Genomic DNA, 26,636 nt, shown 5'->3' with positions numbered 1-26,636 from the left:
ATCTTCACAGACTGCAGAACAGTACCCCTCACAATGATCAGGACGATCCCTGACGTTTTTGGAACGTTTAAGCAATATCGATCTCCCAGAACAACAAAAACCTGGAGATTTGTGCAACAGTGGAGAGTCACAACTGATCTTCATCAGCGGACCTGCAACTAGTGATGTGCGGATCGATCCTGAAATATCGATTCCTCCGATACCAGTCATTTATGTTCTAGAATCGATTCTCACATTAAAATATGGATATTTTAGTAATCTAGGGTAAATTTGTAGTTTATCATTAACAGAAACACAGTGGAAAGAAACTATAACATTCAGATTTTCTACATTCAAAGGAACTACTTCCTCTCCCGCCTTTCATAGTCATGTGCGAAATACGGCTGTATAAATGTCTTGCAGCCCCTTGGCGTGCGCACTCAGAACAATGGCTGAGCGTAATTGTGCGGACGTATTTTACCTCCACAAACAGCTGAGATGTGGTTTGCGATACATTTGGCAAAAAAGTGAGGGTTTTGTGGCCATACTTGCCAACCTTGAGACCTCAGAATTAGGAAGACATTCAAAAGGGCTGTTGGGGGGGATAAATAAATTTTACAGTGTTTATTTATCGGAGAAAATACGTTAAATGTCACCATTATTATTGGCCGGCCCGGAAACAGCGGGGGTGTCCAAATTCAGAGGATGCTTCCACCTGAGGACCCGGCCTTCGTGGTCTAAAGAAAGCCGTCACGAGCTCCCTCGGTGGAGTGAAACTCTGCCGTCTGCTCCTTGCTATCTAAAATATAACAGGGCGCTGGCGTAAACTCTCGACCGTCTCACACTTCACTTTGTTTAGTTAGTTTTCTGTTTAACGTTTATTCAGCTGTGTGGGAGGGATTAATAAAGTTAAATTTAATTTAATCTAATAACTTTAATTTCAGCCAAACCGATTTACTCACGAACAAATAAAACACTGAAAAAGCCAAACAATAGCATTTTTAAGTTCTCAATGACTTATATATCATGTTTAACCCGAGTAGCGAAAGACAAGGGGGTTTGAAAATGATATGTCGCTCGGCTCAGATATTTAAAGTTTACACAGCTACATTCTGAAACCTGAAGATATGTTAAAAGTTTTTTTGCGACCCAGAAAGAGAAATAAGAGTAATATTAAAACTAAGTAGCTGCCGCCATTGTTGGAAACTGGAATTGGCTGGGCCGCGCTATAAATTCTACATATGGTTTTTCAATTTTGTTGCCTGGGTGGAAAATCGGGAGAAATTCGGGATTCTCCCAGAAAAACCAGGAGGGTTGGCATGTATGGTTGTGGCAACATCATTAACCTTGTCAAACACCTCAAGTAAATCATATCACAGAATATGACGAGCATATGTTGAGATGAACTGAAGAGGAAGACAGGGACAGGTGACGTCTCTCACGGAGTCCTTTAGTGCTGCAGGCAGGCAAGGTGTTCAAATAGCCACAACTTCAGTTTTTTTTTTTTATTTCTATATGATGAACTCTACATTATTAAGTGCTAAGAACAAGAAATCTGATGACCTGTAATCATTATGAGATATTTGAGATACAATAAATAAAATGAGTTTTTGTACAAAGTATCGGATCAGTATTGTCGATACCACCCTGAATATTACTTTGTATTGGATCGGAAGGGAAATCAGTGGTATCGCACATCACTACCTGCAACACCCCCGAGTGAGTGGCTGCCTCCTGATTTCTCTGATGTTTTTGAGTACAGTATATCAGATTTCGATCTAGTTCATATACCCACCACCCCAGAATGTGTCAGAAATGGCCATGATTCACACATAGATTTTGAAGAAAACTGTATAACAGACTCAAATATCTGCGGCGTATGATGCTTACATGAACGTTGCAGACGCTCAGCCTGCTGAACAGACCCATTCTGCTTCAAAAGACGATATACTGTCTTTGATCGATGCTAAACTCAGTCAACATCAACAAGCAGTACAGGAGGGCTTACAAGAAATAGCAGCTAAACTCAACCAACATCAAGAAGCAGCACAGGGCGACTTGCAAGAAATAGCAGGTGCTCTAACTAGTACCCGGCCGGTGATAAACAATACCTGGGGTTTATTAGATCATTAGTACCAGCTGACTTTTAAAATCCACACCATGGACCCACCCCGTAAATTATTCAAACACAATGATGGTACCTCCACTCGAGCTAAATTGTTTGACTTTGAGGCTTATAACCAGTGGGCTGCGCAAATAGTAAACAAATGCCAAGTTTTGCATGCAAGACTTAGTAGTGCAGCTGCATCATCCTCACCTGATACACGTCCTAGTCAGACTGTTCCTATGCCTGCTATTGCTGCTAGGGCTATTGTCGTTAATAATGCTGATTGTACACCCATTGTTGCACGGGCTGCGGTTGTTACTGATGCTAACCGTACTGCGGCTGCTGCTGGTGATTTTGCGTCTGATGCACAATCTAGCTGGGTTACCTCTGCTGCTGCAGTTGCTATTGAGTATTTTACCGCTTCTACTAATACTTCAGCCACACACACACACACACACACTGCTGCTGCAACACCACACACCCCCTCAATCATTGCAAATTTCTCACAAACAGATACTGCAGTAATCGAGCCCGTTGTGCAGTCTGGGTCTGGCAGTCGCTCTTACCCACACATTAGAGCGATACCTAATTTTAATGCTCGCGAATTGCGTGAGCGCCTTGATTTTAAGGGTGTAAGTCTCGATCATCCAGAACAAGTACCTGCGCAAGTGCTTAGCCAATGTGGTAGACAGAGCTGTGGCTGGATCTCAACAGGGCAGCGTTCTAAATGTGGTCCTGCGTGGCCCCTCGCTGGCTTCAGATGTTCAGGCTGTTTTAAACGCTGATGATCAGTATGATCCGGATCTGTTCCTCGAATCAAATTGCACAAGTTATGCAGAGTAATGATAAATCTATCAGTGATGATGAATTAGAGTTTATTGTCACGGTAGCTCAGAACAGTAGTTGTGGGGCTCACTTAAGACTGGCACAAATCCCTTATGATGAGATTCTCTCAAAGAAAGGCAGACATTTATACACACCAAACAACACACACAACAATTTGTGCTTCTCCTCATGCATAGCACATTCATTAAACTCATCAGCCTCTGAGCGAGAAAAACTTGCTACAGCCATGCGACACACAGCAAGTATCATTCTCTGATGTCGGCAAATTTGAGAACCACTTCAACATTAAGATTGTAATCTATTACCACACAGAAGGGCGTAAACGCCTGGAATGTTTTTTCACACATGAAGAGCCAAACACAAACACGTTGATGATGTATCTCCATAATCAACATTACCACCTGATTTTAAACCCGGCCGCTTTTCTTGGGGCATCCTATGTGTGTAATTTCTGTTACAGTACATATAATACCCCATTACAGCACAGCTGTAAACATAGATGTAACACATGTTACACACTCTGCCAACACCACACGGGTCCCACAGTGAAATGCAGTGACTGTAAACGCATCTGCAAATCACAACACTGTTACCAGCAACACAAAATACCAGAATTAAAACACAACATGATCCCCTGTGATAATATGAAACATTGCATGCACTGCGGCACCACATATAGAGAATCCAAGAAATTGCCACACAAATGTGTGCAGCCTAGATGCGAGCACTGCCGCGAGCCTAAATTAGCCGGAGACTCCGATCATCAGTGTTCATACAGCCTGTTGAAAAACAGAAGCCTAGCGATAAATATATTTTATATGATTTTGACACGAGAAACCACAACGGTAAACATGAGGCTAAGTTTGTGTGCGCGTCTGATCTGAAGGGCAATAAGTTCACATTTAATACATTAAAGTGTGTGGAGGCGTTCGTGCAGCATTAGAGAGGCCCAAGGTTTTGTGGGTACACTTTCATAGCACATAATGAATCTGGCTTTGATAACTACATACTCCTGGAGTACTTTGTCAGACAGAGCATAACACGTAGTGTCATAATGAGCGGCAGCCGTGTGATTTTGATGACCTGGACTATGACCAGCGGTGGATTGATTCGTTCAGCTTTTTGCCCATGGGCCTTGCCAAAATACCCTCTGCTTTAGGTCTTCATGACCTGCAGAAGGGCCATTTCCCACACAGGTTTAATACGAGGGATAATGAGCATTGTGTGGGCCCGTACCCAGACCCCTCCTTCTACGGCTATGAGCACATGTCTGAAAGCGATAAGGTGCGATTCATGGAATGGTACCAGGAGGCTTCACAGAATCTCTTTGATTTTCTGGCTGAACTCAGGCATTACTGTGTTAACGATGTTGATGTCCTGCGTAAAGCATGCAGCATATATCGTGACACTCTACTGGGTTGTACACATGTTGATCCATTCACGTATACCACCTTGGCTGCATTTAGTATGGGTGTGTATAAAACGCGGTTTCTGCCTACAGACGCGCTCGCTCTCACGTATGACGGGGCATACGTTGAGCAGAATAAGACATTTTCTAACGTCTATCAAATGGCTTCAGTAAGTGTCCCACACCACCAACAAAGTGGTAAAACATGCTCTCAGAGGCGAACAGAGGGTTGGACCGTATTTTGTGGACGGTTTTGACCCCACAAGTAATACAGCTTATGAATTTGAAGGATGTTTTCATCACAGCTCTGTTAAATGCTACCCCAAGAGTGAAGTTAATCCTGTCAGCAAAGCATCCTATGGACTGCTGCATCGCATGTTTTGTGACAAAGTAGATACACTGAGCTCACAACACAGTTTGAGCGTAATAGTGATGTGGGAATGGGAATGGGCTGCCTTGAAGCAGAGAGACCCCCGCAGTTCGGGCTTTCATGCGCAGATACAGAAAGCCAGAACGCCTGAATCCCCGAGACGCCCTTTTTGGCAGTCGCACAAATGCTCTAAAGCTGTACCACAAGACTGCTTGTGATGAAAAAAATATTTTATCATGACTTCAGCAGTCTCTATCCCACAGTGCAGTCTTAAAATGAGTATCCTGTAGGACACCCTCAAGTCATTTACACCAACTTTGACAAGCTAGAAAATTATTTCGGCTTTGTTAAATGCTCAGTACTCCCCCCAAGGGTTTTTTTCACCCTGTCCTACCCTACAGGTGCCACGGCAAATTGATGTTTCCACTCTGCAAGATGTGTGCTGAAGACCAGAACCAGCATACTGCATGCGGGCACAGTGACAGTGAGCGGGTGTTGAATGGCACATGGGTCTCATTTGAGCTTGAAAAAGCTGTTGAGAAAGGATACAGGATTGTTTCTATTGATGAGGTGTGGCACTTCCCCAACAAGACTGACACATTGTTTAAAGACTATGTGAAAGCCTTCCTAAAAGTAAAACAGGAGGCCTTGGGGTATCCTGAACACGTGAAGACACCTGACGAACAGCAGAAGTACATAGACGAGTATTATGAGAAGGAGGGAATAATGCTAGACCCATCCAAGATTTGTGTAAATTAAGCTATTCGTAACTGTAACAAGCTGTTGCTAAACTCGTTATGGGGTCGTTTCAGCATGAGGTCAAACATGGCATCATCTGAGCTCATTACAGACTCTTCCAGATTTAGCCAGCTAATGTTCAGTGACCAGTACGACGTGCGTCAGTTTTGTTTCATCTCTGACGACGTCGCAATGGTGCAGAGGGCGCCACGCTGGTGGTAGAGCTTCCTGTGTGAAAGACGTTAATGTCTTTGTCGGGGCCATGACCACTGCACACGCCAGACTCATGCTGTATGATTTGCTAGACAACTTGCAGCAGCGCGTGCTGTATTGTGACACAGACAGTGTCATTTTCACGGCACGCCCTGGCGAGTGGATGCCTCCTCTAGGGCAGTTTCTGGGGGATCTCACAAGTGAATTAGATTGTGGAGAGGGTGGTGTGGAGGATTACATAGCGGAATTTGTTTTCGGTGGGCCAAAATGCTTCGCGTATCACACATCGCTGGGCAAGACCCAGGTCAAATGTAAAGGCGTGACACTGAATGCATCAAACTCTAAAGTTGTCACCCACGACTCCTTGAAAGGTTTAGTCCACAAGTTTGTAGCCAATCAGACATCAGACGCACACCTAGTTGCCGTGTCTGATAGCATCAGACGCGATAAAAAGAAGCTTCATTTTAAGAATGAAACAGTTGTGAAAAAAGTTAGTCATTTAGAATAAGCGCCATGTGCTCCCAGACTTTACAACCCTACCTTATGGATTTTAAATTAGAACAGGGGTTTGACGCCCGGTTGCAGCACCCGTTCAGCGGTCCCAGTAACTGCAGCAAGACTTTTTTTTGTTAAAAGCGCAATTGAAGACTCTTCCAGGATTATATCACACAGCATTGATAACATAGTGTATATATACACTCATGCTGGCAGCCACTATATGACCAGCTTCTTAAGATAAGAGACAAACTTTGTTAACGGTATACCTGAATCTCTTGCTGATGACACCCTTCTGCCAGAACAATTTGTTAATTATAGACTATGTGCTGAACGATGCCGCTAACAATTTAGAAGTACAAAATGTGTTCACAAAGTATGTGCATCATAGGAATTTGAGTTGTATATATCTAGTTCAGAATTTGTTTATTCAAGGAAAATCCAGTACAACCATTTCTTGAACACCAACTACCTAATATTGTTAAAAAAATCTGAGAGTTAAATATCAGGTTATGCTTTTAGGTAGACAAATGTTTCCTGGTAATACTAAATATTTTATAGAGTCTGTTAGAGTTTGTATTGTTGATTGTTATTTATGCTTAGAAATGTTTAACCATAGATGCTTAGAGGTGTATAATCAATTGTGTAGTGATAAGTTGTGTGATCTTTAACAGGCTACAGAGGCTTGGTGTGCATTCCACACTAGAATGCACACCTACATCCTGGGAGCACGGGAAGAGGTCGCATCTTGTTTTAATTGTTTTATGGTAGGATTAACGTAGCTACGTCTGTTCTAGTCTAAGTGCTTTTCTGTTTAGATGAACTGCTGGACTTCCTCACCGGGGGGGGGGTCTAGTCTACCCTCTTCCTGACCAAGGATGTTTGACCCTTTGATCAGCAACACACACACACACACACACACACACACACACACACACACACACACACACACACACACAGGCAAGGTACTCTTTGTTTGTATGTAGACGTCGTATGTTAATGAACCTATGCATATTCATGTAACCTCAATAAAAGGACAGTGTTACGGGAGGACGGACGAGAGCTACTGGGGTCAAGCGAAGGGACGGCGCTCTGTCCAGTCTCTCCCGTGCACGAGTACCATGAAGAAGTTTGCCTACGTGCGTCTTGCTTGCAGTGTAATTATATTGTCTTAACGTTCCAGCGAATAGGTTCAAGCTACAAACCTATCAGAGTCGTTTAATGATGCCACATCCACAACATACGGGTATCTTTTAATAGACTACAAAGCTAAGACCCAGGACTATATAAGACTCAGAACAAATTTACTATCAGACCATCCGGTTGTTTACATTCCAAAACAAAAATCAGCAAAGAGGTGAAAGGACGTCATCATGCATGCGGAGGAATCTGTCTCTGTTGAAGATGATATACAGGGCTCCCCCTACTCTACGCGGAGCTATTATTAGTAACTCAAACATGGATTTCATCAATGCGCTGTGTGAGATAGCCTTTAACGTATTGCATGGTAACATTCCACTGACTAATCAGCAGTACAAACAGCTAAAAAAGAAAACAGACTGATTGCTGACAAAAAGATCAAAACTTTGAAAAAGAGAAAGACAATCAACCAATCTGGAGGGTTTTTACTGCCGTTATTAGGGGCTGCAATCCCTTTCATAAGCAGTCTGATAGCAAACAGGTGAAAATGGAACATGTGCAAAAGATGTTTTTGGTACCCCAACACCAGTTGGACTTAATAAAACAGCAGCAGCAGCTGCAGCACGCAGGCAGCATCAGACAACAGGCTCAGAACGAGTTGGACAAGGAGATGTTACAAGTGTTACAAGATTCTGACAGATGTGTCTGAGAAGGCTAAAAAAATACGGCGATATTCTCCAAAGACACCTCACGCTTGTGAGACAAGGTGCTCGTGAAAAGAATGTATTGTCTTTATCACTACCTGAACAATTTAACAGGCAACCCCAGTTGGCGGACACATCGCCTGTTCATGGTGATGCAGGGGTGAGGGATCTTGTTGCGGAGAATGTTTTAACACACATACCTAAAAGGAGTAGGAGGAATGCAGAACTTATTCTGTCAGTGGTGAGCCGTTCGCCAGACTTGATCTCTTACAATGACAAAATCGTTATTGATTAACACCATCCCTGGTTCACACATTTATGATCTAATTAAAGCCGTCACAACCACACACACCTTCTGAGGGTTTGAGACCCATCGGTTGGTCAGAGTTTTTGAAAGCTGTCTCAGATTTAAACGTACCGTTATCAGCCATATCCAACACCGGCATACGTAAGACCATTGCCATGTATAAAACTGATCACACACTGACTGAAGACCCTGGTTTTTTTAAAAAACACACAAAAAAACACAAAAAAAAAACAAAAACAAAAAACAAAAAAAAAAAAACACCCCTGGCGAACCGCTGCGACATAGTACACAAAAAAAAAAAAAAGAATAAAAAAAAAAAAAAAAATTAAAGGGGGGGTCCTGTAGAGTGGTTGGATTTTTGAATTCAAGCTTTTTCTTATCACAGCTGAAATTGTTTTTCTGCATATTCCAAAAATGTAATATGCTCCTTAGGTCAGTGAAAGTGTGTTGCTATAATATTTTGAGTGAGAGTGAGTGAGTGAGAGATTCTGCAAACTGGCTATTAATTTCCAAGATGTCACAGGTTTGACAACTACAAAGCCATGTTCACTTGTGAACTGGTTAGTGCAGGCAACATTTCTGTGAATTTTAGTTTCTTCAAATAACAGTCTTAATAATTGATGTACTTTTTAAAATGAGATATCCATCACAGTACATAAATGCAGATGACAGCTGTCTGTATTTGCTCGATCCTTAAAGAAATTCTCTGGAGCAGGAAGAGTCTGACCATGCAACCAAAAGATTCCGGTAATTATGCATTATTACCTGTATATTATGATAACAATATTAGGTACTCTGTAATGTCACTAGAAACGTGACAGGACCAAGGGCTGAATCTAAAGCGAATCAGGTGCTTTCAAACTGCGTAACACAGACTGTGCTCTAATATAATTTTTTTTCAATTAGTAGCTTAATAAACTACACTACAGCAGAAAAATAAAGATGAATAAATAATTGTTAGAACACAGAATGTCATCTTACATTGATTACAAAGAAGGATTAGCATGTGAATAGTGGACTGGCATGTTTATGGAGGACACACATTTTAACACAAGATTTGTGTTTTTTGGGATTTAAATGTGTCTGACATATTGTTGTCTTTTGTTGCAGACACCAAGTGTTGAGATCCTGTCTCAACCTACAGACCAAGAAGTGAGTGACACACACTTCATTCTTCCAACAGGTTACACATTATTTTTCAAGTATGTGTGTCAGTTGGGCCTAGTGCATAAATGAAATGCCCTGTGATTGTATTAAAACAATCAGTTTGAGTGAAGGTTTCTCAATGTAAACATTACTTGTTTGTGAATATCTTAGCAGAAAGAAATTGGCTATACCATTTGTTAGTCCAAACTTTCCCTTAAAGCATCAAATTGATCTTTATTCTGACCAAATTTGATATTTTTGTCCTATTTGTCACCTAACCTCGCGCTGATTGGTTTATATGATTGGATTTCTTGGGAAATGGATTGCTTTACATCAGTGTTGAGAGCTTTTTTGACAACAGCAGGAGAAGTTAGAAGTCAGGAACATGGACTCCATGTGTAAGAGCCAAAGTCAATATTTATGTTTTTCCTTTTTGTTTTGGTGGCACAGGTGTATAGCTTTACCTGCGTCTCAGGTGATGGTATGTGGGTGTGGTCACAGTCTATTTACCTGATGTCGGTGTTCGCAGCAGGTGTGTTGGGTGAGTGGTTTGTGGGCAAACTTTTCTGTTGACCGTCATTTTTTGGCACACCAGTTAATCCATGCGCTAGTTGTAAATTGATTGAAAGCGCAAATGTTTGTTTTTGTTTTGTTCTTAAAATAAATGCGCAAAGTACAAGTACGACTCATTATGGATTATTGGAGGCGCGTCACAGGGACACAACCAACTCAGCCGGCCGCGGCTTTATTTACGGATGAAAGTCGCAACACCATGTTCAGTCGTCATGTATTCATAAGAACATTCCGTATTCACATTATTAACTAGAATATTGTCTTTCTTACTTTCGCATTTGTTGTTTCGCAGATGTTTTTTGTTTCCATTTATGACAGCTGGGAAGGTGAGAAGCAAGTGGACAAATGATGAAGTGAAGGCTGTTGAGCGGCACACGTTTCATTTCATAACAAGCTGCAAAGTACCAGGTAAAAAAGGTATGTGACTCCTGCCTCCAAGCAGAGCCGGCAGCTCTGAAAGGCAGAGACTGGGTTGCCGTAAAGTACTACATCAACAACAGGATGATAGCATTAAAAAGAACAATGAATAGATAGCACTATAAAATGCAGGTTCAGGTGGAATGCTGTATCAGTTAAAATTAACTTTACTTTCATTTAATTTTAAATTTGTCTTTAAGTCTATTGCGTTGGTCGTAAGTTGCTCAGTCCTTTCCTGGGTCTGTTTTTAGTTTAAACAAGCAAGAGAGCCCTAGCCAAAATCTCAACACATGGGCGTGTTACTGGACGCATAGGTCACACTTTGTGATTCCCATGCCTCCAGGACCTTCGGAAAAGCATGTACCCATTTGTCACATGTTTGTCATTCATACTGATATATCATGAAAACAGGTATGCGTCTGTGCGTGTTGGTGTCCAGGGCCCTGTTTCAGGAAGCCGGTTTGGAAAACTCAGAGTGAAAAACGACACTCACGGTTGAGTAACCCCGAACTGTCCAACTCGGAATATTCCGTTCCAGAAAGGCTGATAACAATTAGTTCAATCAAGGCGGAGTTGCTTTAACCCCAAGTGAAGCGCGCGCACGAGGATACATAAAGCCCTGATAAGCGGAGCACAGATTAAGCGAGTCACCATGGAGACGGAGGGAAAGAAGGCGCGGGCAACGTATTTCACAGCGCTCGAGGCGGAAATTCTGATGGCAGCATATGCCGACAGCATGCACATCATGCAGAAAAAAAGCAACACAGCCGCAGCTGCAAAGGAAAGGGAGCATGCATGGCAAAACATAGCCGACAGAGTCAATGCGTGAGTGGTAATGTAAACATTGATCTAGGGATTCCCACCCATTTCATTATATGTTACCCCATTTGTCCTTTGCTACATATTAATATGTGATGTGATGTGAGCGCAGGTGCAACCCAACAGGCCCCAAACGTACCTGGCAGCAAGTAAAAATTAAATATAAGAACATAGTCCAAACAGGTGAGGTGTAATTGTATCATGAGCCATAGTGCTTGGTCTGTGTGTCCTATGTAGATCAATTGCAGTTAGAGGCCACAGTAATTTCCCCTCTGTGAGCACTTATTGAAACTATCTGAGCACATTACAAGTACATACTTGCTTACTCTGTATGCTCAAATGTGTGCTGTCACAGCCAACAGAAAAAAAGCGGAGGCCCGGAAAACAGGTGGGGGTCCTCCACCACCACCACTCACAGAGGCTGAGCAGTTGGCCCTCAGCCAAAACAGTGGGCGCCCTGTGGCTGAAGGCATCTCTGCGGGGACATCCTCTGAGTCAATAACCCCGCAAGACACAAGTGCATACATAAGGGGTAAATCCAAAACAATACATGGCGTGCACACATCCATTCTGCACAGTCACCATGACCAAAATGAACTATGTCGCAGTGCAGTTACTGTCCTACTGACAGAGAATGACAGTCATCAAACAGTTAGGTGAATAAACAACACTGAGACACTTGGGAACTGTTAACGTGCTGCACGGGTGAGGGCCCAGGGAGAGACTCACACACACCGAGCTGCAGTGGTATGTCTTTATTATGTGCATAGCGGTGTCCGTTAATTTTGCATACGTGTGTGTGTGTTAACCCCCCACAGGGTGAGCTCCCTGTTCCCAGAGACAGAGCGAGTAGTACATTCCGTACCCTCCCCAATGAGTGTAACATATGAACATATACCTCAATGCAACATAGAGCTCATAAAGGCGTTCCCACCCTGACACCTACTGATTTTGCCTTCCCTCAGTGTCGGTTGTCTCCGAGAGCATACTGACAATGAGGTGTATGGTGATTGGTATGTCTGGTAATTGCCATTTGCGCCCACATAAGTCATGAGTGACCTGTATGAACCCCATATTCTTCCAGTTGACGGTGATGGTGTACTGCATCTGGTGCAGCCCCCTGTTGAGCCAGACCGACATGCAGTTGTGAGTACTCGTAATACTCCACAGACTACATGTGTCAACAGTGGAACAGCAATGTTGTTAAATGTCTCCACCACAGGCACATGATGACGACACAGTGACAGCTGCTACAGAGGAGGCCGCATCAGTGCCACACTATGAGGTATACAGTGTACAGTGGAAAATATAACAACTGACTACAATGTGGCACTATGATGACACCATGGACCTACTATGTCCCCGGCAGAGTGATGCTGCAAATGAGGAGGAAGAGGGTCCAGCCACTCCTACAACGAAGCTTTCCGCAGTGGGTTGTTCAGCACACATTCACAACCAACCTAAGTAGGCATGTACTATGGATGCCAATGCTATGTCCTTTGTTGCAATAGCTCCCTGTGAAGCAGCTGTATAGAACATATCTGGCCAGGAGGATAAGGAAGTGTGATATGGAAATGGTGCACCTCCAGCTGCAGATCCAGAAGTCGAAGCTGGAGATTGTACTGCTGGAACAACAGTTAAGGGTGGGTGGAGTGATCATAGATGGACGAATCATGTCAGTGTTCGTACAACATACTAATATTCGCATTTATTCATTGTGCACAGGACATACAGGGTGAGCAATAAAACAAGTTGACCACAGTATCTGTGTATTTGTCTCGTGACATGTTGGGTTGCCGGGTCACAGGAAATGGTTGTGGCATATGGTGTCTCTGACTGCTCGCCCATCCTGTACGTTCGTGGGTGGGTCAGGATGTTCATCATGTGGATCACTGCTGTCGTCTGGTTCAGCTGGACACTGTTCACCTCTAATCGTGGCAATGTTGTGTAGGATCACACATGCCACAATGATGTCACATGCCCTTTCTGGGGTGACTCTGAGTCCACGAAGGCACTGGTGGTCATCTCAACTCTGGCCCGTGTCCTGCAATGGGCCAGATTATAACGCTGCTGTGGGCCCGGTTCAGGGTCAGGGTAAGGGGTGAGCAAATAGGGTAGACATGGGTACCCCCTATCACCGAGCAGGTGGCCAGTGAAGTCTCCTAGGACAGAAGAATACATGTCAGTGCAAACGTCCCTGTGGCAATTGGTCTCTGTATATTTCACAGTAACTTCGACCCACCATGTCCAAATCTGTTGCTCAGTGTACATTCTCGGAAGATCTGTGAGTCATGGACAGAGCCTGGCCACTTGGCTTCCACATTTGTGATGATGTTGGCAGCATCACATATGATCTACACAGTGCAGAGTACACATATTAGCATCCGTTACCATGATGCCATCACTTGTTGGTGTGAAATGCTACAGGGAATTATGTACCTGTACATTGATGCTGTGGAAGGACTTCCTGTTCACATAGTCTCCTTCATTTGCTGAGGGTGCAATGATTGGAATGTGGGTGCCATCTATACAGCCAATCACGCCTGGGAACCCTGTAAATTTATGTACCATTTCAGTAGTAGTTCACGTATCACCACATCATACATTACGTTTAGGTCCTCCTGATACCTGCAATTTTGTGGAATCCCTCTTTGATGAATCTTGTGGGTCTGTGACCGGGGAACACCACAAACGAGTGCAGGAGACGTTTCAGTGCTACTGTGACATTCCTGACTGCCCGACAGACGGTAGCCTTGGAAACGTGCGGTACAAAGAATATGTAATGGACTGAGCGCATGTCCGCGATGTGTCACATGCGTAATATATGGCCTGAGGATGTTATCCAAATAACTTATTGATTGTGCTGAGAAACGGTAACGTTCGCACAGGAAATCATCAGGTAATGATAAGATGTCCAGACGCGCTCGAATCACTCTCTCCCAGCGGAGAGCTCTGCGGAGAATTTGGGCTTCGATATCTACCGGCTCTTCAAGGAAGTGGCACGCCATGTCTGAGACTTCCTACTGTCAGGTTTCCGACAAAGGGGCGGAGACAGTCAGGGTTAGTTGTGGTAAACCTGCTAGGGGGCAGGTTAGCTTCACGGCGTGTGTCGTCATAGTGACTCACTCAGGCTGCAGCTGAACTCGCTTTGTGAAACCGAAAACCCAGAGTTTTCAATAACTCAGGGTATACTTACTCAGTTTTTCCACTAAACCGGCTTCCTGAAACAGGGCCCTGGGGCCCGTTCTTCGTACGTCGCTCACTACATCCAAGATCAAATGACACATCCAAGATCAAATCATCGCGCTAACCGTGAGCTCGCTAATCCGGTTCCCCGAACACACCTGCTGTTGACGATTACTACAGCTGGATGAAGTAATGCGCGATCACTGGGTGCCGTAAAAGGGGCTACGCATCGATAGCAGAAACAGTGATCGGCAAGCCTCTGATTGGTCGGCGAAAATGTCGAAGGAGCGCGCACAGTACTTCACCGCAGCGGAGCAAGAACTCCTGATTGAGGGATTTCAGGAGTACCAGAGTGAAATTAAAACGCAAGGTAACAGTGCGAAGGCTGCAAAAGCAAGGAGAGAGGGCTGGCAGAAAGTTGCTGACAAATTAAACGCGTAAGTAATGCAACATATTACATGGCACCATACCATATCATATTTTATCATATCAAATCATACCACATGATATCCTCTTACACATTAGAGCCACAACCGGACCCACCAGAACATGGGAACAAGTAAGAGTGAAATACAAGAACATACTACAGAATGGTAATATCCAACACTCATATTGCTGTCAGTCACTTGAAAAGACACCCCTGAAACAATCCCTGTGTTTGTGTATAACAGCAACCAAGAAAAGGGCAGAGCAACAAAAGACAGGTGGTGGTCCTGCACCCCCTCGTCACACCCCAGCAGAGGAGCTGGCCCTAAGGTTGAATGCCACCAGACCCATTGTTGAGGGCATCCCTGGGGGCAGCTCTTCCGGAGACCAGAAGCCGGGGTGCAGTAGCAGCAGCACCTACATAACTGGTGAATGGGCTCATGATTCCATGTGCACAATGTCAAATATGTGGTTGTTGCCTAAATGAAAATGCTATTCGAACTGTGACATTCATTCATTGGCACTGTGGGTTTTCTCTGTGTGTAGTGTTACATGACACACCACTAGGTTGGTCCAGGTGCACTGGCTGGAGGTCATCATCAGGCTGCACCTCCACCACGGGGGTCCTCTCTCTTCTGATGGTGGCAATGTTGTGCAGTACGGCACATGCAACAATAATGTCACATGCCCTGTCAGGTGCAACCCTCAGGCGTTTTAGACACTGGAATCTTTCCTTCAGTTGCCCAAAGGTCATTTCAATGCGTGCCCTTGTCCTGGCTAGGGCTGCATTGTAGCGGGTTTGTGGCCCAGGGTTGGGGTCAGGGAACGGTGTCATGAAGTACTGCCTGCATGCATAACCTCTATCTCCGAGGAGGATCCCATCGTAGGCCCCTGTGTAATGAAGAAATGCTGTTATGTTAGGCCCGACATGAGTATGTAGCATCAACATAAGCCTCTTTTACTTACCACGCTCAAATGATGTGCATAACCCTGACTCTCTGAAGATCCGTGAGTCATGCACTGATCCGGGCCATTTTGCTTCCACATTTGTGATATGGCACATCGAGTCACACACCATCTGTGGGATTCCATTATGTGTGACCACACTCCTCCCATCGTATATTGCCATCTGGAGTGTTAGTATTGCTCACCTGCACATTTATACTGTGGCCCCCCTTTCGGTTGACAAAGTCCCCTTCAGTGGGGCCTGGGGGGGCCTTGATCGCAATGTGTGTGCAGTCTATGGTGCCAATCACATTCGGGAAGCCTGCGGACGTTGGAGCTACAGTTACCGACATAGGTCATGATTGCATCACATTCACTATCCAATTTACTGTACCTGCAATGGCGAAAAAGCCCTGTTTGACGACCTGTGGTCTTAAGTGGCTTGGAAAAACCACAAACACACCCAGGAAATGCTTGAGTGCCAGGTACACTTTGCGAATGGCCCGGCAGACGGCACTTTTCCCAACGTTCTCTGCGTCTCCACAAGTGTACAGGAACGTGCCACTCGCAAAGTAGCGCAAGGCAATGCACACAGTTTGTGCAGTTGTTAATGCCCGACTACGGTGGGTGGTACTCTTAACATGGGGATCCAGCAAGTTGGTTAGGTAGATGATACCCTCACGGGAAAATCGGTATCTCTCTATGAGGACACTGTCGCGCTGTGCTAAAGGATCCTGTCTATCCCGCAATATACGTTGGATTCTGAACACTTTCCTTATCACTCTTGCACCTTCCGCAATGGGTGGCTCGCGTAGAAACGGACAGGACATGGCTGCGACAAACTTCCCACTTCCACCTTCGCTTTTATAGCCGTGGTCTGTCATCTTGATTACACGACGTAATTTGCTATTCCTCTACTGTGGAATGTGTGTTGCATCTGGCGTGATCACCTACATGCCATAGCGTGATTACTCGTACATTTCCCTTTTTTTAGGGACTGACCTGTATGTATCTGTGTGGAATCAATAAAAGGATCAAGTGCTGCATTATCTTTAGTTACATTGATGTTATTTATTTGTGGTGAAACGGTGGCGGAATGTCGCTGTTGCTTTCGTATGATGACGCGGACATACCTGCGTGGCCGCGATCTAATCCTGTTTACATAAAGTAAACCTGCTCCCGAGCAGGTTTACGCTTACGGCTCTGTTGCTATGACAGCAAGTCCCGGATGAGCTTCGGGGAACCGACTGATCCAGGATCACGCGAAATCGTCAACAATCTAATCCGGCTAACCTACTTAGCGAGGTACGAAGAACGGGCCCCTGGTTTCTGTGGATTCCGGGACCTGCTGCACCTGTGGAGCTACTTAGAGTGGCTGAGCTTCCGTCAATGCTGGATCGTGAGAATCTGCAAGTGTAGTCCGTGAGCTTAGATGTTTGAAAGTGTTTGTTTGCCACTGGTGAAAAGTTTCTAATGGCCGTTTCTGTGGTTTCCAGCAGGATCATTGACATGAGGGGACAAAGCAAGCAACACAGTATTTGGTAACAAAGGGAGCGGAAACAGATCACTATCACTGGGAGCAGACACTGCACGGACACACACACACACACGATTCAAGGATGAATATTCATACCAGAGAGTCCTGCATTTGGGTCCTACTCTGTGAGAGTTTATATTTTCAGAGAAATACTTTGAAAATGTGCAACCAGGTGAAGGTGTTCACCTAGGACCCGAAAGAGGAAGTGGTTAAACCACTTATTACAAAGTGTAGTAAAGTGGCAGCCATCACCGATGGGGAGATTGTAGTGAAAATAACATGTCTGATGAGTTTCTCCAAAGTGGGGGTCTCCTATATAATTAAGGGGCATGAACTAAGAGATAAAGCTCCCCCTAAAGACATAGACATCACTGCATGGACCCAGTTTTTCAAGGCACCTGCCCGTCTTTTTGCAGAAGACATTCTTGTAAAAGCTGAGGATCTTTTACATCCCCTGGCTCCTGTGACTAACCTTAAGAGGAGCTCAACAAATGTGGGGCTTATAACAATAGAACGGGAGGTTAGAATTTGTGCAGCCATCAGAATTGATATTGCTTTAGGTTTTAGAAGCCATTAGTGTTTTTATGTATTTACAAGTAAAATCAATCATTTTTTTTCAAACAGATGCTAAATTGTGTCCAAAGAAAGGTTTGACCTGACTGTTTTGTTCCCCTGTTACGTTCTGGCTGCTACATGTTTTTCTTCTACCCCCCCCCTCAGTGTTCGGCAGTGAGGAAGGAAACGAGTTCCTATTATTACACACAAAAAAAAAAAAAAAGTCAGTGGGAGTATGGAAGTATTTTTGGTTTGTGTGTTGAGAATGTTTAAAAAAAAAAAAAAAAAAAGAATTAGATTAGAAATGGGAGGGGGGGTTGAACAGCAGTTTAAAGGGTTTTCTAATGTGACGTATTTATATGAAAAGAATTGTAATAAAGAGTTGGAAATGCATACAGTGTTGTGTTTATGAAATGAAACTGAAAAGCATGGTTAATACAAACAGTCTTTAAAGAACCGTTAGATGCAGGCTGTGTAGCTATACCAGGGGTCGGCAACCTGCATGCGGCTCTTTAGTGTTTATACTGCGGCTCCGTGGTTTGGGAAAACTGTAAAAGTATTTAGCTGAAGTGTATTTTATTTGTGCTATTTCTTTTTTAACTTTTAGTTCTAAATGAGAAGATTATCATGATCTTGAAATATAAAAATAAAATGATATTTTATTTTTCATCGCTCAAAATAATTAAATGATTTTTAAATAATTTTTCAGTCACACTCGCAGAAGCCGGTATATCTGCCGAAACGACGTGCATTTATCGTGACTTTCAGTATGGAGAAATGTAAAAAAAGAAAAATATCTGAAGAAGATTTAATGATGCCTGGGTAGATTTATTTGCATTTACTTCTGACGAGAGCGGCCTACCATGCCTAATTTGTGGATTGTCGAAACAAAAACCGCTCACACCTCACAGACGACAGCTTACAGTCCTACGTAAAGACGAAAGTGACATCGTACTGTCTGTCGACGCTGTGCGCAGAGGTTGAGCAGGAGTCCCATTGCAAACCACGGCAGACCCAATGATGTTTGCATGAACATCCTTTTCAGCTTCTCTTCTATTGACCACTTTTCACACATGCAGCTGGCTTTAGCTTTCCAGCACACAGCCCGACACATAACACAACAGCAGACTTTAAGGCGGCGAGTCGTGATTGCGGATGACGCTCAGGTGCGACCACCTCTCCTGCAGCAGCACTGCAGGCCACGCCCCGCCATACACATTAACCAGGTAAAATAAATATTTATGCAGATATTTTGCGAATATTATTTATTTTTTAGGAGCATAGTGCTTTTTTCCAATTATTTTTAAAATTCAGGTCAAGGCTCTACACACTCCGAAAGCCCAAAGGCAATATAAGGATCAGTTTTTGTTTGCTACATGGATAATTTAAGTTCAGCTTTTCAATTAATTTAAAAGAGACCTTCAACTGGATGTTTTTAATTTTTGTTATAATTTTTTAAAGCATTCAAAATGTGTTCATTAGATAAATAAAATTTAATTTACTTTGTAGCCTTTCATGGATTTCATAAGCAACACACTATAGTTTTTTTTATACAAAGCATAAAGGTAAAAACAAACAAACAAACAGTGTGCAGTGTTATTCTTCATTTTAGATGTCAAAAAGTATTTGCGGCTCCCAGTGTTTTCTATTCCGTGCAAACCGGGTACAAATGGCTCTTTGGGTGTTAAAGGTTGCTGACCCCTGAGCTAGACAAATGTTACACAAGGACTACTTGGATGGGGAACCTGGTCAACATGAAACATTTGTGGGTGGGTGAGGGTTATGTTTTTGTGGCAGGATGAGAAGATGAAAAATGTTTGCAAAACAAGAATATCAGAAATAGAAATCAAGATCAAAAGGTTAATGTTTTGTATTATTAAAGAGGCAAGTCTATCAAAATTATGCATGGAAAACATGCATTCAGTGATGTGTAGAAGTAGAAAAATTCCTACTGAATGTTATCTGTAATGTGAAAATATTTAAAAACAAATGCAATAATTATGCTTTGGATATAATTGAATTATGTTTTCTGTCCAGAAAGCTTTGACCTGACTTGCATTCCGCTAAAGAGGTCCAGGGGATGAGGGAAAACAACAAAAAGGTATCCAGGATGGAAGAGGAGACAGGGAAGCAAAATGGTTAAATTTGAGTTTCCTAAAATAAGCAAAAACAGACTGACAAGCCACTATCACCTTTTAAAGAAAGAAGGGGAAGGAAAAAAGGGGGGGAGGGAAGAAAAGCCCTAAACAGACTCCTCTCCACAGAGCAGGCGCACTCAACCACCACACACACAGGTCAAGCCTCTCTAGCACGAGAGCTCGCCTTTCTCTGGCCTTAAGTACTCTTAATTGCTGATGGGAGTCAGCTGTATAAAACAAGGTGGCACCTAAGGCAGGAGAGATGGCAGGACACACCTACACGGGGACAATTTCAGGAGAGGGTCCTGCGAGGGCTGTAACACCATCTCCCATAAATACAAACCAGTAGTTTGTCACAGAAGGTCCTACACATTGCAGTAAGCAAACCAATTAATTATACCTGCAATCGTTGCACCACCAAATTGTAAATATGAAGTGGCAACCCCTAATCCTACCCCTACTCAAGTAAATTTAAGTAAATGTAAGTGTTTAAAAAAAAAAAAAAAAAAAGGTACTTTTATTGCACCATGTTCACTCATGAGCTGCTGTAACATAAATTAAATGGCTGAATTGCCACCTCAGCATGCAGTCAAGAGTGTTGCTAATGACCTGCTAATTGTATTCAGGTGCAACTAGATTGTGTTTTCTGCAACATAAGAATGAAACAGTAAAAAAATGAAAATTCAAAAAATCATTTTTGTTAATGAAGGACTGAAATTGTTAAAGTGTGTGCTGTGGCAGACAGAAGGAAGAACCCAAATGCAGGACTCGGAACACGGAAAAGTAATCTTAAAACTTCGGACGTGGCTTCTACATTCTACACCAGCGGTCCCCAACCTTTTTTGCGCCACGGACCGGTTTATGCCCGACAGTATTTTCATGGACCGGCCTTTAAGGTGTCGCGGGTAAATACAATAAAATAAAAGTAGTACCGGTACCGAAAAAAATAAGATTTAATCATAACACACGTGAAAAGACCCAGGAAATCCAGTTGGCTTTGTAAATTATTTAAAAAAAAAAAAAAAATTATGAATGCTGTATGTATTTTGTTCATTCCTAAGTTGTGAGTCTACACCAACTAAAACACTTTCTTTAGTTATTAACATTCGAAATGATGAAGGCACTTAAAAAGTAACACAAAATTAGCTGCCTTTCCAGAAACTTAAGGTTTTGTGAGGGCACAAACACGTTTAGTCTTTCCCTCCTAGGCTTTAAGACTTGTGATTGGGCAACATTTTGTTTTTAGTGTTTACATGTGGAGATATTTTTTTCAAAACTGCATGCGTGGACAGGATTAAAAAAAACAAAAAACCCCCAGAAAATCTCAGTTTTTAAAAATACCCGTGTACGTGTGGACGTAGCCTAAAATAAACAGGCAGGATTAACGGAAGGATTGGGAACAGGTGGAAACACAGCTGGGACTAATCAAACCTAAAGACACAAGGGGCAGCAAAAGTAGATAGGCTCTGACTTAGTAAATGTAATTAGTACATCAGAAAGTATGGGTTCTACCTCTTTGCTTTCTGATGTTTTTTGTTTATTAGCAGCTATTTGCAGCTGCCCAGAGAAACTTTACATTTCCATCGACATCAGTTGAGAGCCACGCGCATCGAGATAAAACAATTTTAATTAAATAATGAATTGTAGAATAAATACTCCATTTGTAAATTCATTTTTGAATTCCACATTAAAAAAGTGATTTTTAAAAAATGCTTTTTAAAAACCTCATTTCAAAAACCATTTTCAAATTTAAAAAACTGATTTTCAAAATGTTTTTCTAAATATCTCATTACAAAAACCATTTTTTAATTCCAACTTAAAAAGGCTATTTTTGAAAATGCTCTTTAAAAACCTCCATTTCAAAAAAAGTTTTCAAATTTCAATTTAAAAGACTGATTTTCAAAAGCCCCATTTCCACGCTCCACTTTGCGTGACCATTCCCCCCCGCCTGTCCCGTTTGCCATCAGAATTATTGTCTAAAGGCAAAGAAAGATGCCCAACGGATTTACTTTACCAAATGGACCATCCCGGCCTTGCCATATTGGTCTATTTGATTCACCTTTGCATTTATTGTTTATTTTATTTTCACAAACAGTATCCCACATTCTTGATTTACAACACTTGTTGTAATGACTAACTACTCCTGACATTTTGGAGATGTTAGCTCTTTATACAGTAAAGCTACAGTGGGATACAAATAATATCAGGCTGATCCTGCCATGATTTGTTCCCCCTGTCTAAATCACGGACAAACAGTGTCCTACAGTTTATGTTTTTAAACCCATTTTGCACAGAGGCATTTTTTGATTTGATTGCAATGTTGAATATTGATACACAGGGGGGGAAAAAGCAACTACACGTAAAATAATCACACCGTTACGCCTCTGCCTTTCTAAATGGAGGGACACTGCGTGTATATATGTAAGCTGTAAAACCTGAAGATAGTCAGATTAACAGAAACGGTATTTTGTCTCTATGGCTACGTTCACACTGCAGGTCTTAATGCTCAATTCTGATTCTTTTTGATCAAATCCGATTTTTTTTTTTTTTTTGTCTGCTTGTTCACACTACAAATAAAATGCAACAGCAAACGTGCTGTAGTGTGAACGGTTCACGGCCCTCAAAGCGGGCCGTGAACCTTTTGCATGCGCAAAAGAAGACATCACGCACAACACGCTCTGTTTACGGAAGTAAAAATGGCGGCTACAGAGCGAGTAGGTGTTGTTGCAGCAGTTTGTCAATTTATGCAGTCATAACCGACAGAATGTTGACAAATTAATCAGAGAAAGGAGGACACTGAGAAAAAAGAGTCAGTGCTTTAACAATGGCCTTGTTTGGAGCAGTGGCTGCTACCTCCGTGCAGAGGTATATATGGACACGGAGTCAGAACCAGTAGTGGTGGGATTGGGATGTGAGAGGCTTCACTGACACGGAGTTCATCCACAATTTCAGGATGTCAAGACAAACACTTGAATATCTCTGTCAGCGCCTTTCAGCTAGAGTGCTTAGACAGGATACTCATCTCCGCCAATCCATACCTGTGAGCAACCGCGTTGGAGTCGGGCTGTATTGGCTGGCAACAGATGCATGTTATTAGACCATGTCAAACCTGTTCAGAGTTGCCAAATCCACAGTTTGTTCCACCGTCCATGAATTCTGCTTTGCAGTCCGCTATGTCCTCATGCCTGAGTACATTGTACGGGGCGATCGTGGCTGAAGAGTTGGCAGTTCGCCTTGTAATTTCTTAAATAGATAACTATCATATCTGATATCATATCTCACAGTACAATAATATTGAATGGGTTGCATTGTTGTATTTTGTCATGTTTCTCAGGTCTTTGTCTGAATTTCTACGAACATTATTGCTAAGGATTGTCTTATTGCATTGGAGTCACACTGGGTTAAATATGTACACTTGGGTTTTAAGGGGTATTTATTATTTTCTTCTTTTTTTGGGTTGTATGGAAGCCCCAAACGCAATTTCATTGTTCTTGACAATGACAATAAATAAATAAATACTAAATAATACTAAATACTAATCGGAAGGTTGCCGGTTCGAGCCCCGGCTTGGACAGTCTCAGTCGTTGTGTCCTTGGGCAAGACACTTCACCCGTTGCCTACTGGTGGTGGTCAGAGGGCCCGGTGGCGCCAGTGTCCGGCAGCCTCGCCTCTGTCAGTGCGCCCCAGGGTGGCTGTGGCTACAATAGCTTGCCATCACCAGTGTGTGAATGTGTGTGTGAATGGGTGGATGACTGGATATGTAAAGCGCTTTGGGGTCCTTAAGGACTAGTAAAGCGCTATATAAATACAGGCCATTTACCATTTACATTAAATGGCCTCAAGGAGATGACCCGATACAAGTTATTGAAGGCTTCAGACAGCGATGGGTGTGCCGCAGCAATAGATGAGAGTCACATTCCCATCACTGCTCCTGAGGACAATCACTGTAATTATTTTAACTGCAAAGGCTGGCACTCTGTCATCCTTCAGGGCGTCGTCGACCATCAATTCTGGCAAGCATACTATGATCTGTTAATTATGAAAAATTGAAAGGAAAAAAAAACGTGCATTTGAATGGCTCAAACGTATATACAGAGCTGGACAAAAAGTAGTCGCCTAAAGAATTATGCAAGTAACCGTTTGATCATAAGTGTGATGAACATTTTGTGTTGTTTTCCTTCAGTCTCTCTGTTTTCTCCTAATTACCCACATCTTTCCTGCTTCCAGTAATCGGTATCCCTATGTATTTAAACTCACTTTACTTGTATTGGTTTTTTTATGTAACAAATTTTTAAATGATTACTATTACATAAATGAGTGATCCTTTATAAATTGTCATAAGTAATCAACTGTTGCTCAATGTAGTAGTGAACTGTTACTTTTACAAGTAAAACTACTCTTAAAAGTTAAAACTTATACTACCCACCTCACAGATTTCATATATTTTATTAAAATATATTGCATTTTCTGGCACCCATACCCAGACCAAAAAGTATTGTTTGACTGATGGCCCGTAATATAAAGACTTGTTTTGGACTTTACGTTTCGCAATTTTGCCTTTAAGTTATGAATTTATTTTGCTGTTTACATATGTCCTGATAATTATCCTTATTGCTGTTTTAGAGAAGAGCAGTGCTTCAAAGGATACTTGCAGATTCCTGTCAGAATCTGCAGATTTACAGCAGAAAAAAAATGTTCACGTTTCTCAAACGTCGTCTTCCCAACAGTTTCACAGCAGAGTGAAGCTGACCCCCCACCCACTTGAAACGTAAAGGCAAATAGGCGGAGCGGTTAGTGCTACGTTTGTGCAGATTTGTGCAGGTAAAATTAGCGTTTGTGCTGCTACAGTATCTGAGATATAATGATTTTAATTATTACGGCCTACACTGTATAACACCAGTGTCTGTGGCAGTGAGTTTCAGCAGCTGTGGAGTTTTGCACTTTTTCTAGGCTTGCTGCATATTAACTTTTATTAGTTTACACTTTAGTAACACAATTTATTCAGCGGAAAGGTCGATATTTCTTTTGTTACTAGTGCAGAAATGTACACAAGGTAGGCTAAAGTTTTTATTTTTTCTGTGGCAAAACTGAGTTTCATGTGAAGTGATTCACGTATACCTAAATTATTATTATTTTTTACATACCCAGTTGGCCTCTATTATTTTGTTTTGAATTATATATGTTCATTATTATTAATGTAGCTGTCTCAGAAAAAATGAAGTGTTTGCTTTGATAGATTGTTACCTACGTGTAGAAAACTGAATATTCCACAGCACCTAGGCGAGGGATCTTCAACCTGCGGCTCTAAAGCAACATGTGGCTCTCCGGCCCCTCCACTGTGGCTCTTGTAAGACCAAGTAAGTCATTTTTTTATTATAAAGACAACAAGAAAGGGTTCTGTTAACAGTTTTAACAGAACCCTTTAACAGAAAAATTATTGACAGAAAAACGGAACGGGTACTTTCAAGGCTACGGGTGAAGGTGACTGGGTGTGTAAAAGCAAATATGCATCAGACTGACAAAGAAAAGAGTGTTAAAAGATTTTTAATTTAGAACTTTAACTTTATGTGCAAAACTGAACTTACTGATAACACACACTAGCCATTTGAACACATGTAACTGTAATGAACCAAATAAAACAGAAAAATGCAGGCAGCACTCATTATACTGTGTATAACACAGCATGGGGTTGTATTTTTTTCTTTTCAGATGCTCCTGTCACTCCATTTCCCAGGTCATCATAGCACTCCCACACACATGGAGCTCTCCTGCAGTATGCAGTGTAATGCCCCAAACCATCAGTGGTCATCTTTCCGTGGAAAGCAATTAATGCCCTCAAAGTGAACGACTTTCCTTGGAGAACCAGGTTGGAGGGAAATTCATTCAGTGGAAATTCTGTTTGGTTTGCAAGGTCAGTATCAATCCACACGATATCTCCAATGTTGTAGCTGTGAGTAACTGTCCCTGCACAGAGCTCATTTCCTGTGGTGCTGTCTTCTGTTTTGAAATTCTGATGGACACAGAGATGGATTGGAGAGTGGCCTGAGGCAGGTAGACTCAGGTAGGCCAAGTCCTGCTTCCACAGCCGTGCCAAGATGAGCCATACCAGACTCTTTGAGGACAGAGATGGCAGGAGAAACAAATGGCACTTCCCTTGTCATCCCTTTGCTGAGGTAGCAGTGCTGTGAGGAGTAGTGTTTGGTAAAATAAACACTTGAGATGTTCCTCATTGTCTTAGCGATTACAGCGGAGATATTGCACTGAGCATCGATTTGGATCGCAGCAGACCTCAACGAGACAGCTTCAAACATTACACTAAGCAGCTCTGCTCTCCTCCTGTAGGTTTGTTGGGTCACACCATCTGTGGCAATGGCTTTCACCAGCTGCAGGACTGGGTTTTCACTGTCTTTCAGAACAGCATTTTGAAATGTGGAGCTGTCACAGAAGGCACAACATAAGCACTGAAAAAAATGCATCAAATGCACAGGTATTGAGCACAGAGATTGTCGATTCCCCTAATCGAATAGGCTGATGGAGGTTTCCATTTTTTAATAATCCCACTTTCACTCTTTTGGCCCTAAAGGTTT

The 26,636-nt window shown here is 42.6% G+C and overlaps 1 protein-coding gene and 1 pseudogene across 1 annotated transcript; both read right to left on the bottom strand.

Moving 5' to 3' along the window:
• Positions 1 to 13,047: 13,047 nt before the first annotated feature.
• Positions 13,048 to 14,270, bottom strand: LOC113021375 (putative nuclease HARBI1; annotated as a pseudogene).
• Positions 14,271 to 15,387: 1,117 nt separating this feature from the next.
• On the bottom strand, positions 15,388 to 16,649 carry LOC113021367 (putative nuclease HARBI1). Its single transcript, XM_026166005.1, has 4 exons — positions 16,214 to 16,649; positions 16,026 to 16,141; positions 15,841 to 15,952; positions 15,388 to 15,765 (listed from the first exon to the last, which is right to left on the bottom strand). The coding sequence occupies exons 1-4, from the start codon at positions 16,647 to 16,649 to the stop codon at positions 15,389 to 15,391; spliced, it is 1,041 nt and encodes a 346-aa protein (XP_026021790.1). The 3' UTR covers position 15,388.
• Positions 16,650 to 26,636: the final 9,987 nt, after the last annotated feature.

This window comes from Astatotilapia calliptera, chromosome 4 (assembly GCF_900246225.1).
Source record: "Astatotilapia calliptera chromosome 4, fAstCal1.2, whole genome shotgun sequence".
Classification (NCBI taxonomy): Eukaryota; Metazoa; Chordata; class Actinopteri; order Cichliformes; family Cichlidae; genus Astatotilapia; species Astatotilapia calliptera.
Note: the sequence above shows the minus strand (reverse complement) of the source record. Positions and strands in the feature narration are given on the sequence as shown.